The sequence below is a fragment of the Oenanthe melanoleuca genome, chromosome 1 (genome assembly GCF_029582105.1).
Source record: "Oenanthe melanoleuca isolate GR-GAL-2019-014 chromosome 1, OMel1.0, whole genome shotgun sequence".
Classification (NCBI taxonomy): Eukaryota; Metazoa; Chordata; class Aves; order Passeriformes; family Muscicapidae; genus Oenanthe; species Oenanthe melanoleuca.
In genome coordinates this window covers 29,965,907-29,983,346 of record NC_079333.1, presented here as the reverse complement: position 1 = coordinate 29,983,346, position 17,440 = coordinate 29,965,907, and the positions used below count along the sequence as shown (strand labels likewise).

The 17,440-nt window shown below is 55.3% G+C and overlaps 2 protein-coding genes and 1 long non-coding RNA gene across 3 annotated transcripts; 1 reads left to right on the top strand and 2 right to left on the bottom strand.

Annotated features, from left to right (window-relative positions):
* The first annotated feature begins 2,016 nt into the window (after nt 1-2,016).
* On the top strand, nt 2,017-4,786 carry NDUFC2 (NADH:ubiquinone oxidoreductase subunit C2). The gene is made up of 3 exons (XM_056503116.1): nt 2,017-2,425; nt 3,297-3,443; nt 4,279-4,786. The coding sequence occupies exons 1-3, from the start codon at nt 2,287-2,289 to the stop codon at nt 4,326-4,328; spliced, it is 336 nt and encodes a 111-aa protein (XP_056359091.1). The 5' UTR covers nt 2,017-2,286; the 3' UTR covers nt 4,329-4,786.
* Nucleotides 4,787-5,757: 971 nt separating this feature from the next.
* Nucleotides 5,758-6,925, bottom strand: LOC130259130 (uncharacterized). The gene is made up of 2 exons (XR_008841580.1): nt 6,373-6,925; nt 5,758-5,900 (listed from the first exon to the last, which is right to left on the bottom strand). It is a non-coding gene; the product is annotated as an uncharacterized LOC130259130 (long non-coding RNA).
* Nucleotides 6,926-7,582: 657 nt separating this feature from the next.
* LOC130259108 (thyroid hormone-inducible hepatic protein-like) lies at nt 7,583-9,064 on the bottom strand. Its single transcript, XM_056503092.1, has 2 exons — nt 8,250-9,064; nt 7,583-7,965 (listed from the first exon to the last, which is right to left on the bottom strand). Exon 1 carries the CDS (start codon nt 8,955-8,957, stop codon nt 8,268-8,270), a length of 690 nt encoding a protein of 229 aa, XP_056359067.1. The 5' UTR covers nt 8,958-9,064; the 3' UTR covers nt 7,583-7,965; nt 8,250-8,267.
* Between the last annotated feature and the right edge of the window lie 8,376 nt (nt 9,065-17,440).

Genomic DNA, 17,440 nt, shown 5'->3' with positions numbered 1-17,440 from the left:
AGCTCCTGTCTAAACCCTGCTTTTGAGGGATACCCACACATATAAGGATGTAGTGTGTATAGCTGGAAACTTGTCCTGAAGTGCTTTGTCAAACTCTTGCACACACAAGTATTGAATTTTAATATGTTCATGTCCTGTTGATTTCCTTGTCTCATAGATACTTTGCAAATAGGTTTTAATATTCTTGTAGCTCTTTTTTGGTCGACCAGGTGACCAAATTGAGGCATGCTACTCAAATGAAGAAGTACTTTTACACTACTAAATATGTCAGATAATGTGGCTGCATAGCTGTATTTGTAATTCATGTAAAATTCTACAACTAACAAAAGACCACAGTTCCTGTAATGACTTAAGGAAAAGGTAGATTGTTTTCTGCCTCTGTGGAATCATGTTCCCCAAAGGGATAGCAATTATTTCTGCAGTAAATAATTATACCTTTTAAATCCTACATAATCATCCCTAGAAGATGTTACTTTGAGGCTGGGGTCTGGTTTGGATTCTAGTGCTGACATAAAACTGGGAGGAGAGAAGGATGGATTTTTTTATTCTTTTTGACAGTAGTTTTTGAACTTTGTTCCATGTTAGCTGAAGAATGGGACTCCTTCATCAAGGATAGCCAAGGGGATGGTTACACTTTTTGAGTTCTTTGAATACTTGGGGTGCTTAAAATATAGTGGCTTTTGTTAAGGCAACAGTTTGCTTAATCACTGTGGATGTTTCTGTAACCAAGTATTTGTACATTTAAAGTTATCACTGCCAGCAAGTTCATATTCAAGACATTCTCACTCTGGTTTTCATTACTTTCTCATAGTTTTTGCTTTTTTTACAGCATCAGAGGCTTTGCCATGTTGTTTTTGGCACCTCTGGCTTCCAGTGGTGCCACAATGCTTCTTGCACCTGTATTTGTATCTCAGCTCCAGGCCTTAAAACTGCTCTGGGTGAGGCATCCACAGTGCTTGTGTTTATCTATCTACTGTGTAGGGAAATGGTAGTACACAAAAAGCCCTACAAACACCCCTCTTGGCTCTTTCCCAGCTGTGCCTTTGCACATCGTGAAAATCCTCCAAGAGGCCGTGCAGCAAAGGTGTGGGTGTGCCATTCCCTGGAAGTGTTCAGAGCTGGGGTGGATAGAACAACCCAGTCTGGTGGAAGTTCTCCCTGCCTGTGGCAGTGTGTTGGAAGGAGATGACCATTTAGGTCCTTTCCAACCCAAACCATTCTGTGATTCTGTGAAGTCAAACCCAGGGCATGACTGTGGAAGTGGTCCTGCCTCACCATTGTACCATACCAGGTTTAGCTGCAGCATCTCCCACTGCGGAGCAGCGACTGCCCAACCTCATGCCAGGAAAATCCACAAACGCCACAGGCTTATGTCTAAAAAGGAGACAGAGGAGTCCTTCAGCTTTGTGTGAATAAAGGGAGAGAGTCCCCTGGGGCACACGAGGTTTTCTGTCTTGAGGTTTCAGAGGGCACAGCCTCCTTTTATTCTAAACTCCCAGCCTCATGTTGCCTCTTCCTTTCCCCGTTGCTGAGGCACTGGGAAGGCACAGCCTTCCCGAGCTGCCTGCCACATATTCCCCCTTGAACCTGCTGTTTTACCCCAAAGCTCAGAAGTTCAGGCTGTGCAGACCCTTCCTTGTCTGTTTCAGGAGCCAGGGTGTCAGGGCTCTGCTGCCAAAGTCAGTAGAGACTCTAAGACCCATTTCAAAGACATTAACACCCACGCTTTCACCCATCAAACTGTTTGTAAAGACATTAGCTTTCCTCTCGTGGACAAGGGGTAAACAATGCATTTTTAGGAAGGAGCCTGAGAAGCCTTTAGGACTTGTGATGGGTTTTGTTAATTCAAGTTTCTTCTTCCGTCAATCTTGGCAAAAACTGACAAATGATTTAATGCGATTTCGTATTATTTAAAAACGAAGAAACTAACACTAGGGGTAAGGTCTGTCTTTAATCTGAGCTCTGAAAAGTATTTGGGTTCGATTTTAGTGCTTAATTAACCCCTTAATTTACTTCCCGGCCGGCCTTGCTGGCTTTGCAGCGGAGCCGCCTTATCCAGTGGGGTTAGGGCTGCAGGAACCCCCTCCCCGACCCCGCTGAGGCCGCTCATTCTGGGAGTTTGGGGCGGGGGGTGGGTTTGTGGGGTGGGGAGTTGGATTTCGGGGTGGGATTTTTGGCGAAGAGCCGTAAGCGGGGAAGGCAGCGGAACGCGGGAGCAGGGCGCGGGCCGCGGCGGAAGGCGCAGCCGCCGCACCGCTCCCCGGTCACCTTCGGCGGGCCGCAGCCATGGTGCTCCTGCCCGACGAGTCGCGCTCGCTGCCGCCGCCGCCGCTCCTCAACAAGGGCTCGCTGTGGTTCGGGTTCTCGGGGTGGCTGGCAGCGCTGCTGGACAACGCCTTCAACCAGCGCCCCGTCCTGCGAGCCGGTGCGGGGACGGGGGGAGCCCGAGGGGAGGGCGAACGGAGCGGGGTGCGAGGGGAGCAGCTGGGGAAGGGGCTGTGCGGGGTTTGGGGTCACTAAGGGATAAATAAAGGCGGGGAAGGGGAAACAGCTGGGAATGAGGGGCTGGAGTGGACATGGGGGCGGGCGGGCTGGTTTGGGGTGACCTTGAGGGTTCCAGGGGCTGGGATGGGGAGGAAGCGCCGAGATCCGAGGCTAGGGGTGGTAAAGGGAATACGTGGGAAATTGGGTGTGGGATTTGGGGTCACTCTGAATGATAAATAAAGGGGAGGGAAGGGGAGTGAGGGGCTAGAGGAGGTTTGGGGGCTGCAGGAGCGGGTATATGGGATTTGGTGTGACGGTGAGGGATTTAGGGGCTGAGGAAGGGGAGGGAATGATGAGGTAAGGGAATGGGGAGATGGAGGGAGCGTGTGGCCTGGGGAAAGGGGCTGTGGGCCTGGGGTCACTGAGGGGTCCATGAAGCGGGGAGGGGAGGAGAGGGAGCCCTCGGTTCAGGGCGGCTGTTGGAGGGAAGGGTGTCCTCTGTGATGGTGGGGGTGGGAGTCAAGGGGTGGGAGCCCTGAAGTGAGGGATTTTTTGGCACGGGGGGATTGGAGGGAATTGGAAGGGGCTGGGAAAGGGACAGTTTGGAGGTGGAGAGGATGTGGGGTGACCTCCTGAGGGGTATGGGTGGCGGGAAGGGGAAGGAGCCCTGAGGAAAGGGGGGCCTGGCAGGGGCCGTGACAGGGGGAAGCAGGGAGAGAGGAATGTCTGGGGGGCTGGGGAAAGCGGGGCCCTGCCTGAGGCCCCGGGGAGCTGAGAGAGGTGGGGACAATTTCCCTCTGCTCCTGCTGCAGGCGTTCACCGGCAGATCCTGTTGGCGTCCCTGGGCTGCTTTGTTGGCTACCAGCTGGTGAAACGCGCCGAGTACGTGCATGCCAAGGTGGACAGGGAGCTGCTGGAGTACATCAGGCACCACCCGGTGGACTTCCACACAGGAGGAGGTACACTCAGCTGGTATTTTAAGAGAGATCTCAGCCTGCCATGACCTGTGTGTAAAGATGTTGCTGGTCTAAGGCTTCCCTGCTCCTTCCCAATCTAACTTGCAGAAGTCTAAAGGATTTTCTGGTGTGAAAATAGATATTGTTGTTGAGCTGTTGGTATGCATCGATGACTGCCTCTTTCTCCTAAAAGCTCATTTTAATATAAAAGTAGCAGAGTAAAAAAAAAAAAAGAGACAAACCAAACTTGTACCACTGAAGAAGAAATAATGGAAATTAGAAATCACTGGTGTTATTCTTGTAGCTTCACAACTGTACTGTCTATTCCTGTAAAATGCCTGTTGCATATAGTTTCAGAAATCTTATGATGAATATTCAGAAAACAAGCAGAACAGGTGAAAAAAGAATAGATAGGAATGACAGAAAACCTAAAGTGGTGATGGTTTAGTGCAATGGTGAAGAACAGGGGTTTTTTTACTAAATGTAGTCACTGAGCCAAATGCTGCAATGGCAAATTTGGGTGAAAATTGTCCATTTTCTAATACAACAAACTTTGGTGACTCTGGCTGTTGGATTGTGGTCTGCAGCATGCCATGTTGGAAGGATTATGTAGAAATAAAAAGCTGTTGCTGCTGAGATTCCTCCACAGGGACCTGTGTGGAGCCATATGGAAGGGAAAAAAAAAAAATGGTTGTGCATTTGGCTGTAAGAGCAAGCTAATGGTTTGCTGTGGGTAGCAAAAATCAGATTTTTGGTGCCTTTGTTAACATCAAAGATTTAATATGAAACATCTTTTGAATCAATTTCAAATGCTGATTGGTTTTCCCATCTCTTGCAGATAAGAAAAAAGTAGGGCAGCTCTTGGAGGATTTCCATCCAATTAACTGAGGATTTCTCCAGTGGTGACACATCACAGGATGAATTCCTGCCATCCTGAGAACTTCAGCAAGGTGGCTGCAACTGTTGAACCGTCCATGGCTTAAAAGATGAAACTTTACTCACTTTCATGTAATAAAAACTTGGTTAAATTGTTAGTGTTTAATTACTTGCTTTTCTGTTGCTTTATGATTTGTCAGTATGTGGATGACTGATACTTGTAATAGAATAATAACTTTGATTAATGTTTTTTTCAGCTGTTTTAATTGCAAGAGTAGAAGGTTGTTCACACAACATATATTGTATAAAACCCAGAGAGCAGTTCTGTAGGTTGATCTTTTTTATTTCTCAGTGGCATTTTTCCTGACCCTTGAACATGTTCATGGCCAGACCCTGCAGATGCTGTACCCAAAGTCTCACTGTGAAATTCATTCTGAACAGCAAACAAAATACAAGCTCGTCCTAATCAATTCCATCTGTTATGTTTTTGATTATTATGTTACTTTTTCTTTGCTGATAATAGGGATCCAATCTTTCTGCTTTCTCACTTGGTTTCCTGAATCCAAACACTTATGGCATGTAGTGTTAAGGAGGTTGTGTTGATGTTTGATTTGGGGATTAATATTCATTTAGAATTTTGGGTCAAAACTAGGCTTTATCTCTTGTCTTCCTCACACTGATCCCTGTGCCAGGTCACTGCTCTCTGATGATATGATGTCCCTAAACAGATTTAGAAGTTCTGCCACCCTGAATTGCTTCAACACTGTGTAAGGAAAAGATCTTTCCCCACGGTGGCCGGTAACAGTACGGGTGCCCTGGGAGTCTGTCCAAGGCAGCACAGAGTCAGCACCCCCTGCCACACTGCAGAAGCCTGACCTGTCCTGTCTGCCAACATCCCAGTGGGATGTGCAGAAACCTCTTATCAGCATGGCCAGCAGCAGGGCCAGCAGCAGGGCCAGCAGCAGGGCACCGTCGGGGCTGACGCATCCCGGGGCAGCGTGATGCAATCCCTGCAATCGGAGCAGCACAAGGTGCCTGTGGCACAGCAGGCCCGCAGCCAGCTGCAGGGACAGCGGCTCAGAGACAGACCCACGGTCCTGGGGGGATTCAGGCAGCCCACAACACGTCACAGCCCTCCCAGCTGTCCCAGGTCACAGCCTCTGGGGACATCCTGCATCTGCCCTTGCTCGTGTTCAGCAGCCGTGCTCAGTGCTTCACCCCTGTCCTGCTGTGACACTTCCCTGGGGCACCACGAGCCTCTGCAGCTGCTGAGCGCTGCCCAAGCCCAAAGCCATCGCTGCAGGGGGCTGCAGGTGTCACCAGCTGTGACACCAGCGGGGTGTGACCCCAGCCAGGCACCGAGGCCCACGCAGCCACTCACTCACTGCCCCACCAGCAGGATCAGAGAGAATCAAGGGCAAGAGCAAGAAAACACGTGGGCTGAAATAAAACCAGTTTAATAGGGAAAGCAGAAGCCACGCATGCAAACAGAGCAAAACAAGGAATTCATTCACCACTTCCCACAGGCAGGTGGGTGTTCAGCAATCCCCAGGGCTGCAGGGCTCCAGCACAGGTAACAGTGATCTGGGAAGACAAAGGCCATCACTCCAAAAGTCTCCTACTCCTTCCTTCTTCCTCCTTCTTCATATACTGAGCATGATGCCATATGGTCTGGAATATCCCTTGGGTCAGTTGGGATCAGCTATCCCACCAGTGACTCCTCCCAAGTCCCCAGGCACCCCAGTCCCCTCACCAGTGTGGCAGTGCAGAAAGCAGCAGAGGTCTTGGCTCTCTCCATCCCTGCTCAGCAGCATCCAAAACACCTGTGTGTTATCAACCTCAGGTTCAGCACAAATCCAGCACACAGCCCCAAACCAGCCTTGGTGAAGAAAACCATCTCTGCTGCAGCCTAAAGCAGCACAGCCAGCCCTGTTCTTCAGGGGACACAGATCCCACCCTTGAGCAGCAGCCAGCCAAATCTCCAGAGGGACATCACCCCTCCGTGCTCCTCTCCTCACTGGGAAGCAGTGTCCATCCATTCCTTACACTCCAACACCTGGCTCTGCAGTCTGCATGGAGGGAGAGCAGCTCCATCATGTCCCAGCCAGAGGTGGCATTGCAATGGGGATGGTCCAGGTCTCTCCCAGTGTGCCCCTCCTGCCCCATTTCCTCTGGAAAAGAAAAGGCTGCAGCATTGCCCAGGCTGAGGAGGGACACAGAGAGCACATCAGCTCTGAAATCCTCACTCTGGCTGGAGGGAATTGTGTTTGCCCTCATTGGGCAACTTGCTGCTTGGCAGCTGTTTTCCTAGAAAAGCAGAATTTCTGGGTGTGGGTGCAATGAGCTCCTTGGGTCTCTGTGCCCACAGGGCCAGTGTTTGGGCAGGCCTGCCCTGCTACCTCCCATCCTCCTGGGAAGCCCACCCCAGGCCCTGGCTCAGGAGGGGGGAAATGTCACCACATGTTTCCAAATGACCCCATGTTGCCCCCAGTGCCTCCTGCTGACCCATCTCCCATGATTCTGATTACCCCAAACCCCTCAGAGCTGTCCTTGTCCTCCCCTGGAGCTGACCAGGAGCCTTTCAGATGTGGGGCACCTCTGGGTCTGGCCTCAGCTGCCCCCTCCAGAGCCCCCAGTCCCCTCAGCTGCTCACACCCCCCCAGAGCTGCCTGGAGACCCTGTCCTTGCAGCCCAAGCTCAGGCAGGGCAAGCCAAAGCCAGAGTGGTCTCAGCAGCTGAGAGAATGGCCTGATCAGGAGAGAGGAGACGGGAATCTCCAATGTATCCCAAAGCTGGGATGTCTGGCCATGGCCTGGGGTCTTGAGGGAGGCTGCTGCCTAGAGGTGCTGAGTTTACAGTTGTATTGCCACTCACTATTGCATGAGTGGGCTGAATCTTGGGCATATTTGCTCTTTTTTGCACACAAAAAAGTCAGGCATCAGCTTTTGCGGAGCTGCTGTCAAGAAAAAGAAAGAACTTTTCAGCCTGAGGCTGGTGACACAAAGGAACAGGTTGCCGGGAGTTGCACAGGCTCTGTGGTTGGACACAGCTCTGAGCTCCCTGGTCTCATGAAAAATGTCCCAGCACACAGTGGGGCATTGCTCTCTGAAGATCCCTTCCAACCCAAACCATCCCGTGACTTTGAAATTCTTTGTCCTTTTCCTATTTCCCAGCATTGTCCTGGGAAGTTCCCACCCCACTGAGGCAGTGTCCCCCTGCCCCTCACTGGGGCACTGCAGGAGTGCAAGCACCACACTGACAATGGCTTCACTGGGATCCTTTTATTAGCAAACAGGGGGAAATGCCCTTGCAGTCCAGGTACCAGCTGGAAAAGGGCTTGGAAGTCTCAAGGGACTCTTGGAGCTTGGGGACACCTCACAACATTCCCAACTTCACAGCACTCTTTGAAAATAAAGAGGAGGGCACGAGCCTGCAGCTCTTCCAATGGACATCCCAGCACAGCCAGATGCTTCTTCCTATGAGGATAAGGCACCGTCTGTTCTCCAGTGGTCACAGCCATGTCTGGTGTCAGTGCCAGCGCCGGGAGATCACATCAGCTGCCACCGAGTGGGGGATGCAGCGTGACAGGGAACAGCCTGCGATGGTCAGCGACGGGGACGTCTTGTGCTTCCTGGCACCAGCACCTGTCCTGCAACAGCAGCATTCATTCCTTAACTCCAGGGATCATCCCAGGGGACCCACGGCCCATCAACCCTGAGTGCACAGACCCCGAACCCCTGCAGCCTCTGCACAGAGCCACGGGATGGGCTCCCTCCTCCAGCGCAGAGAGGCATTTCCAGCCCCAGCTGAGGGGGCAGCCCCCATTCCAAGGCCCTTCCCAGCAGGTCCCCAACCCCGGCACTGTCGGGCACCTCTGCAGGGAGAACACCCATTGTCCTGCTGCCCCCGGACCCTGCATGGCCCAGCTCTTACCTGGTGGCCGGGACAGGGTCACCAGCTGGGCTGCCCCTCGCTGAGGTTGATCTGCTCCAGGATCTGGCTGTACCTGCGGGTCAGGGCGTTGGTGTCCCTGGTGAGGTGGGTGAGCACCTGCTGCAGCCCGCTCAGGTGGTGGGACAGGCGCTCCTCCAGCTGCGCGTCCCCGGCCTCGCTGCCGTCCGAGGCCGCGTCCGCGTCGCTGTCGGCGCCGGCGGGGCTCTGCTCCCCCACAGAGGCCAGGCCTTTCTCCACCATGGGCTTGATGGCCTTGAGCAGCTGGTAGCGCTCGTACAGGTCCGTGCGGCTCTCGGCGGCCGGCGCTGCCCCCTCCTGCTGCGGGAAGACCCCTCGGAGCAGGCTGGGGAACATCACCTCCTGCTCCATCTTCTGCGTGGCTGAGAAGTACTGCTCCATGGCCCTGTGCTGCAGCTCTGCCAGCGCTGCCCTGGGCTCTGCTGAGAGTGTCACTGCTCCCTGGGCCTGCTGGGCCTTTTTATGCAGCGCTGGGGCACGGCCCTGCTCTGCTGTCCCCCTGCTGTCCCCCTGCCAGCGCTGCTTGGGCTGGCTGGCCTTGGGGTCGGGCTTGGCTCCAGCCCAGCTGGGGCTTGGCCATGCTGTGTCCCTGGCTCTGTGCAATCTCTCCTGGCCCAGCCTCCCCGTGGCCTTCGCCCGAGCTGGCCGGGGGTCCCGCTGCCTCCCCATGCCAGTAACTATGGGGGGAGGTAGCAAGAAGGAGAGGAGCCCAGGGTCTCTCCTACCCTGTCCTGCATTAGCTCCATCTCCCAACAGGTTCAGTTCTGGGGCCCTCTGGGTGTGGGTCCAGCTCCTGCCCCCCAGATTGGGAAGGCTGCAGGGGACTGTCACCTCCCCTCCTTCTTGCTGCCATGCGCTCAGGACATGAACACTCCAGGGACATTGAGCAACCCCTTTAGCACACATACAGAAATTTCACTGGAAATACACTGGAACATGGGTGTCTGGGCATCTCTGGAAACATCCATTTCCCCCAGCCTGCCCCTGCTCAGCAGGGATGTGGACAGGGACAGGGACAGGGACAGGGACAGGGACAGGGACAGGGACCTGACTCCATGGTGTGTAACTCCTGTGGCAGCAGCACAGAGCCATTGCTGGCCCCAGGGGATTGTGGACAAGGGGACCCTGCCATTGTCCAAATGCTGGGAGGGCAAAAGCCACAGCCAGGGCAGGAGCCAGCATTGCCTGTCCCTGTGTGGCCCTGTGGTGTGTGGCAATCAGGGAAAAAGGTTCTATTTGGCATTCTATTTGGGGTTCTGTTTGCAGCCCTTGGTGCTGGCAGCTCTCCCTCTGTCCCCATGTGTCCCAGCCAGGTGCCCTCACTGCCATGCACCCTTTCCCCACCAGACCTGTCCTCGCCACCCCTCTTGTCCCTTTCCTTGTGTCCTGACATCTCTTACTGTCCTGCCATGGGGCCCGATGCTGCACCATGGGGTGTGGGTGCTGCTGGCCCTGTGCAGGTGCCCGACAGAGGCTTTGCCACATCAGGGCACCTGGGCCCCTGCAGAGCTTCCTGGAGGTTCAGGAGCATCACAGGGCTCTGGGGACAGAGGGACACAGGGGATGCTTTGCCCTCCTGCTCCCCCCACTCTTTCCCAAGCTACTCACAGGGAGCATGGCAGCACTTCTGGGGGTGATAGGGGCTCAGCAGAATCCAACTGCTCCACAGCTCCCCATCCTTGGCACATGAATAATTGCCAAATTCCCTCTGTGCCTCTTGGAACCCCATTAGCCAAAAACATGCCTCCACATTCTCCACGTCCTGCTGGGAATCATTGGGGAGAGCTGGGAAGCTGCCACTGCCAGCAGGGATAGCAGGAGCAGGAGGACAAGGGCTGCTGCTGGAGCACAGCACAGCCAGCAGAGGAGTGCAGCATGGCTGGGTTTGGGCTGAGCTGAACTGGGGTGCCCAGCCCTGGTTTGGGGCTCCAGGGAGGCCCCTCAGGACCATCAGGGTCCCAGGCAGCTGCCCTGAGATCCTCAGGTCTCTGCTGACACAGAGCCCCAGATTTGGGCAAGCTGAGTGAGCCCTGACCTGTTGCCCACCAGGTAACAGTACCAAAGGGGGAACTGCATCCATGGGATGGAGCTGTCACTGCCCACCGTGGAGCACAGATGGTGCCACTCTCATCACCCCCGTCCTGGAGCAGAGGCCATGGCTGGTCAATGGCCAGGACTGCTGTCCCCACTTATCCTGCAGTGTGTGGCAATTGGAGGAAATGATTCTATTTTGGGAAAGGCCCTGGGGTTGTTCCTCCCTTTTGCAACCCTCAGTGTTGGCAGCTCTCCCCCTGTCCCCTCATAGTTCTGGCACCTGCCCTCTCCCCCTCAGACCTAATCCCACTGCTCCTGGAATCCCTTTTTCTGCCTGCTCCTCTTCTGCCTTTCTGGGTGCTCCTGGCATCCCTGGGTATCCTGCAGTGGGGCACAGTGATGCACTCAGGTGGGCACACAATGGCAGCCCCATGCTCTGAGGATTTTTGGGCCACCATGGAGTGTCCTAAAGGTTCAGAGACATCATAGTGTCCCCCAGGATGGTGTCAGGGTGGGACACATCTGCCCCAGAGCTCGAGCTTCACTGTGGATGTCACGGTGTGGCCCCTCCCGCAGCAACTCAGCCCTACTCAGCTGCTCTGTCACTTCTCCCAGGTGGGATGGGGTGAGGACTGGGAGAGTAAAAGTGAGAAAACTCATGGGTAGAGATAAGGACAGTTTAATAGCAAAAGCAAAAGCTGCACAAGTCAACAAAGTAAAAGAAGGAATTCTTTCACCCCTCCCCATAGGCCCAGAGGTGTTCAGTCACCTGCAGGAGAGCAGGGTGTCATGGTGTCATTGCCTGACATGGTGACCTGGCAAGATGACTGCTACCACTCCGACTGTGCCCTCTTCCTTCTTTACCCATCTTCACATGCAGAGCATGGTGACACCCTCCTTTCCCCTGGTGCCACAGAGGGATAAGGCAGGAGGATGTGCCAGGGATGACTTGCTGGGGGCGTCACACCATGACATCCACAGGGAAGCTCCAGCTCTGGGGCAGATGTGTCTCACCCCTAGGCCACCCTGGGGGGACACTGTGATGCCCCTGCATCTCCATGGTGGCCCAAAAATCCTTAGAGCAGGGGGCTGCCATTGTGTGCACACCTCAGTGCAGCACTGGGCCCCACTGCAGGATACCCAGGGATGCCAGGAGCACCCAGAATAAGAGAAGAGGAGCAGGCAGAAAAAGGAAGCAGAGAAGCAGGCAGAAAGGGAGAAGAGGAGCAGTGGGATTAGGTCTGAGGGGGAGAGGGCTGGTGCCAGAATGGGCACCTGGCTGGGCTATGAGGGGACAGGGGGAGAGCTGCCAACACTGAGGGTTGCAAAAGGGTGGAAGGACCCCGTGGCCTTTCCCAAAATAGAATCATTTCCTCCAATTGCCACACACTGCAAGATAACTGGGGACAGGAGTCCTGGCCATTGCCCAGCCATGGCCTCTGCTCAAGGATGGGGTGATGGGGGTGATGCAATGGAACCCCCAGGCCAGGTCAGGCGCAGGCCACAGAGAGCCGGTGCCAGGAGCCAGGAGTGGCAATGAGGAGAGGAGCCCAGGTTCTCTCCTATCATTTCCCATACTATATCAACCCTCCAGCATTCTCAGTTTAGGGCTCCTGTTGGAGTGGGTCCCCTCCTGCTCCCTGCTGTGGCCAGGCTGCAGGCAGTGGTGCTGCTGGGCACCATCAGCTCACCCCTTGTTGCTGCCATGCGCTCAGGACATGAACACTCCAGGGACATGGAGCAGCCTCTGTCCATGGCTGCCAGCATGAACACAGCAGCACACACAGGTGTGGAACAGCTCACTGGGAGTGCTCTGCTGCATGGAATCAATCCCACATGGGCCATGAGGGCATTTGATAGGGACGGAGATGGGACCAAATACCACAGGGGGAACTGCATCCATGGGATGGAGCTGTCACTGCCCACAGTGGAGCACAGATGGTGCCGCTGCATCAGCCCCATCCTGGAGCAGAGGCCATGGCTGGTCAATGGCCAGGACTGCTGTCCCCACTTATCCTGCAGTGTGTGGCAATTGGAGGAAATTATTCTATTCTGGGAAAGGCCGCAGGGTCCTTCCTCCCTTTTGCAACCCTCAGTGTTGGCAGCTCTCCCCCTGTCCCTTCATAGCCAAGCCAGGTGCCCATTCTGACACCAGCCCTCTCCCCCTCAGACCTAATCCCACTGCTCCTCCCTTTCTGGGTGCTCCTGGCATCCCTGGGTATCCTGCAGTGGGGCCCAGTGCTGCACTGAGGTGTGCACACAATGGCAGCCCCCTGCTCTAAGGATTTTTGGGCCACCATGGAGATGCAGGGGCATCACAGTGTCCCCCCAGGGTGACCTTGGGGTGAGACACATCTGCCTCAGAGCTGGAGCTTCCCTGTGGATGTCATGGTGTGACGCCCCCAGCAAGTCATCCCTGGCACATCCTCCTGCCTTATCCCTCTGTGGCACCAGGGGAAAGGAGGGTGTCACCATGCTCTGCATGTGAAGATGGGGAAAGAAGGAAGAGGGCACAGTCGGAGTGGTAGCAGTCATCTTGCCAGGTCACCATGACAGGCAATGACACCATGACACCCTGCTCTCCTGCAGGTGACTGAACACCTCTGGGCCTATGGGGAGGGGTGAAAGAATTTCTTCTTTTACTTTTTTGACTTGTGCAGCTTTTGCTTTTGCTATTAAACTGTCCTTATCTCTACCCATGAGTTTTCTCACTTTTACTCTCCCAGTCCTCACCCCATCCCACCTGGGAGAAGTGACAGAGCAGCTGAGTAGGGCTGAGTTCCTGCGGGAGGGGCCACACCGTGACATCCACAGTGAAGCTCGAGCTCTGGGGCAGATGTGTCCCACCCTGAGACCATCCTGGGGGACACTATGATGTCTCTGAACCTTTAGGACACTCCATGGTAGCGCAAAAATCCTCAGAGTATGGGGCTGCCATTGTGTGCACACCTGAGTGCATCACTGTGCCCACTGCAGGATACCCAGGGATGCCAGGAGCACCCAGAATAAGAGAAGAGGAGCAGGCAGAAAAAGGAAGCAGAGAAGCAGGCAGAAAGGGAGAAGAGGAGCAGTGGGATTAGGTCTGAGGGGGAGAGGGCTGGTGCCAGAATGGGCACCTGGCTGGGCTATGAGGGGACAGGGGGAGAGCTGCCAACACTGAGGGTTGCAAAAGGGTGGAAGGACCCCGTGGCCTTTCCCAAAATAGAATCATTTCCTCCAATTGCCACACACTGCAAGATAACTGGGGACAGGAGTCCTGGCCATTGCCCAGCCATGGCCTCTGCTCAAGGATGGGGTGATGGGGGTGATGCAATGGAACCCCCAGGCCAGGTCAGGCGCAGGCCACAGAGAGCCGGTGCCAGGAGCCAGGAGTGGCAATGAGGAGAGGAGCCCAGGTTCTCTCCTATCATTTCCCATACTATATCAACCCTCCAGCATTCTCAGTTTAGGGCTCCTGTTGGAGTGGGTCCCCTCCTGCTCCCTGCTGTGGCCAGGCTGCAGGCAGTGGTGCTGCTGGGCACCATCAGCTCACCCCTTGTTGCTGCCATGCGCTCAGGACATGAACACTCCAGGGACATGGAGCAGCCTCTGTCCATGGCTGCCAGCATGAACACAGCAGCACACACAGGTGTGGAACAGCTCACTGGGAGTGCTCTGCTGCATGGAATCAATCCCACATGGGCCATGAGGGCATTTGATAGGGACGGAGATGGGACCAAATACCACAGGGGGAACTGCATCCATGGGATGGAGCTGTCACTGCCCACAGTGGAGCACAGATGGTGCCGCTGCATCAGCCCCATCCTGGAGCAGAGGCCATGGCTGGTCAATGGCCAGGACTGCTGTCCCCACTTATCCTGCAGTGTGTGGCAATTGGAGGAAATTATTCTATTCTGGGAAAGGCCGCAGGGTCCTTCCTCCCTTTTGCAACCCTCAGTGTTGGCAGCTCTCCCCCTGTCCCTTCATAGCCAAGCCAGGTGCCCATTCTGACACCAGCCCTCTCCCCCTCAGACCTAATCCCACTGCTCCTCCCTTTCTGGGTGCTCCTGGCATCCCTGGGTATCCTGCAGTGGGGCCCAGTGCTGCACTGAGGTGTGCACACAATGGCAGCCCCCTGCTCTAAGGATTTTTGGGCCACCATGGAGATGCAGGGGCATCACAGTGTCCCCCCAGGGTGACCTTGGGGTGAGACACATCTGCCTCAGAGCTGGAGCTTCCCTGTGGATGTCATGGTGTGACGCCCCCAGCAAGTCATCCCTGGCACATCCTCCTGCCTTATCCCTCTGTGGCACCAGGGGAAAGGAGGGTGTCACCATGCTCTGCATGTGAAGATGGGGAAAGAAGGAAGAGGGCACAGTCGGAGTGGTAGCAGTCATCTTGCCAGGTCACCATGACAGGCAATGACACCATGACACCCTGCTCTCCTGCAGGTGACTGAACACCTCTGGGCCTATGGGGAGGGGTGAAAGAATTTCTTCTTTTACTTTTTTGACTTGTGCAGCTTTTGCTTTTGCTATTAAACTGTCCTTATCTCTACCCATGAGTTTTCTCACTTTTACTCTCCCAGTCCTCACCCCATCCCACCTGGGAGAAGTGACAGAGCAGCTGAGTAGGGCTGAGTTCCTGCGGGAGGGGCCACACCGTGACATCCACAGTGAAGCTCGAGCTCTGGGGCAGATGTGTCCCACCCTGAGACCATCCTGGGGGACACTATGATGTCTCTGAACCTTTAGGACACTCCATGGTAGCGCAAAAATCCTCAGAGTATGGGGCTGCCATTGTGTGCACACCTGAGTGCATCACTGTGCCCACTGCAGGATACCCAGGGATGCCAGGAGCACCCAGAAAGGCAGAAGAGGAGCAGCCAGAAAAAGGGATGCCAGGAGTAGTGGGATTAGGTCTGAGGGGGAGAGGGCAGGTGCCAGAATGGGCACCTGGCTGGGCTATGAGGGGACAGGGGGAGAGCTGCCAACACTGAGGGTTGCAAAAGGGTGGAAGGACCCCGTGGCCTTTCCCAAAATAGAATCATTTCCTCCAATTGCCACACACTGCAAGATAACTGGGGACAGGAGTCCTGGCCATTGCCCAGCCATGGCCTCTGCTCAAGGATGGGGTGATGGGGGTGATGTAGTGGAACCCCCAGGCCAGGTCAGGTGCAGGCCACAGAGAGCCGGTGCCAGGAGCCAGGAGTGGCAATGAGGAGAGGAGCCCAGGTTCTCTCCTATCATTTCCTATCCTATATCAACCCCCCAGCATTCTCAGTTTAGGGCTCCTGTTGGAGTGGGTCCCCTCCTGCTCCCTGCTGTGGCCAGGCTGCAGGCAGTGGTGCTGCTGGGCACCATCAGCTCACCCCTTGTTGCTGCCATGCGCTCAGGACATGAACACTCCAGGGACATGGAGCAGCCTCTGTCCATGGCTGCCAGCATGAACACAGCAGCACACACGGGTGTGGAACAGCTCACTGGGAGTGCTCTGCTGCATGGAATCAATCCCACATGGGCCATGAGGGCATTTGATAGGGACGGAGATGGGACCAAATACCACAGGGGGAACTGCATCCATGGGATGGAGCTGTCACTGCCCACAGTGGAGCACAGATGGTGCCACTGCATCAGCCCCATCCTGGAGCAGAGGCCATGGCTGGTCAATGGCCAGAACTCCTGTCCCCACTTATCCTGCAGTGTGTGGCAATTGGAGGAAATTATTCTATTCTGGGAAAGGCCGCAGGGTCCTTCCTCCCTTTTGCAACCCTCAGTGTTGGCAGCTCTCCCCCTGTCCCCTCATAGCCCAGCCAGGTGCCCATTCTGACACCAGCCCTGTCCCCCTCAGACCTAATCCCATTGCTCCTGGCATCCCTTTTTCTGCCTGCTCCTCTTCTCCCTTTCTGGGTGCTCCTGGCATCCCTGGGTATCCTGAGGTGTGCACACAATGGCAGCCCCCTGCTCTGAGGATTTTTGGGCCACCATGGAGATGCAAGGGCATTGTATTGTCTCCCAGGGTGGCCTTGAGTTGGGACACATCAACCCTGAGGCTGGAGCTTCACAGTGCATGTCATGGTGTGACCCCCCCCATGGCAACTCAGCCCTACTCAGCTGCTCTGTCACTTCTCCCACCTGGGATGGGGGAGAGGATTGGGAGAGTAAAAGTAAGAAAACTCGTGGGTAGCAATAAGGACAGTTTAATAGGAAAAGCAAAAGCTGCACAAGTCAGCAAAGCAAAAGAAGGCATTCTTTCGTAAGTGCCCATAGGCACACAGGTGTTCAAGCACTTGTGGAAGAGTAGGGAGTTATGGTGTCATTTTGTGTCATGGTGACCTGGCAAGATGACTGCTACCACTCTGTGCCCCTCTACCTTCTTTCCCCACATCCATTTGCTGAGCATGTGAGCACCCTGTGGTGCCACCCTCCACAGGGACTCTTGGGGACACATGTGGTGGCACCATCTGCACTCTGAGCTGGGGCTGGGGCAGGGGCTCGGCTTCCCAGGAAGGCAACAGATCAGGGCTCAGCTTGCCCACATCTGGGGCTCTGTGTCAGCAGAGACCTGAAGATCTCAGGGCAGCTGCCTGGGACCCTGATGGTCCTGAGGGGCCTCCCTGGGGCCCCAAACCAGGGCTGGGCACACCGGTTCAGCTCAGCCCAAACCCAGCCATGCTGCACCCCTGTGCTGGCTGTGCTGTGCTCCTGCAGCAGCCCTTGTCGTCCTGCTCCTGCCATCCCTGCTGGCAGTGGCAGCTTCCCAGCTCTCCCCAGTGTCTCCCAGCAGAGTGTGTGGGATGTGGGGAACCATTTTTGGCTAATGGGGTTCCAAGAGGCACATAGGGGATTTGGCAATTATTCATGTGCCAAGGATGGGGAGCTGTGGAGCAGGAGAGCAGTTGGATTCTGCTGAACCACTGTCACCCCCAGAAGTGCTGCCATGCTCCCTGTGAGTAGCTTGGGAAAGAGTGGGGGGAGCAGGAGGGCAAAGCATCCCCTGTGTCCCTCTGTCCCCAGAGCCCTGTGATGCTTCTGCACCTCCAGGAAGCTCTGCAGGGGCCCAGGTGCCCTGATGTGGCCAAGCCTCTGTCGGGCACCTGCACAGGGCCAGCAGCACCCACACCCCATGGTGCAGCATCG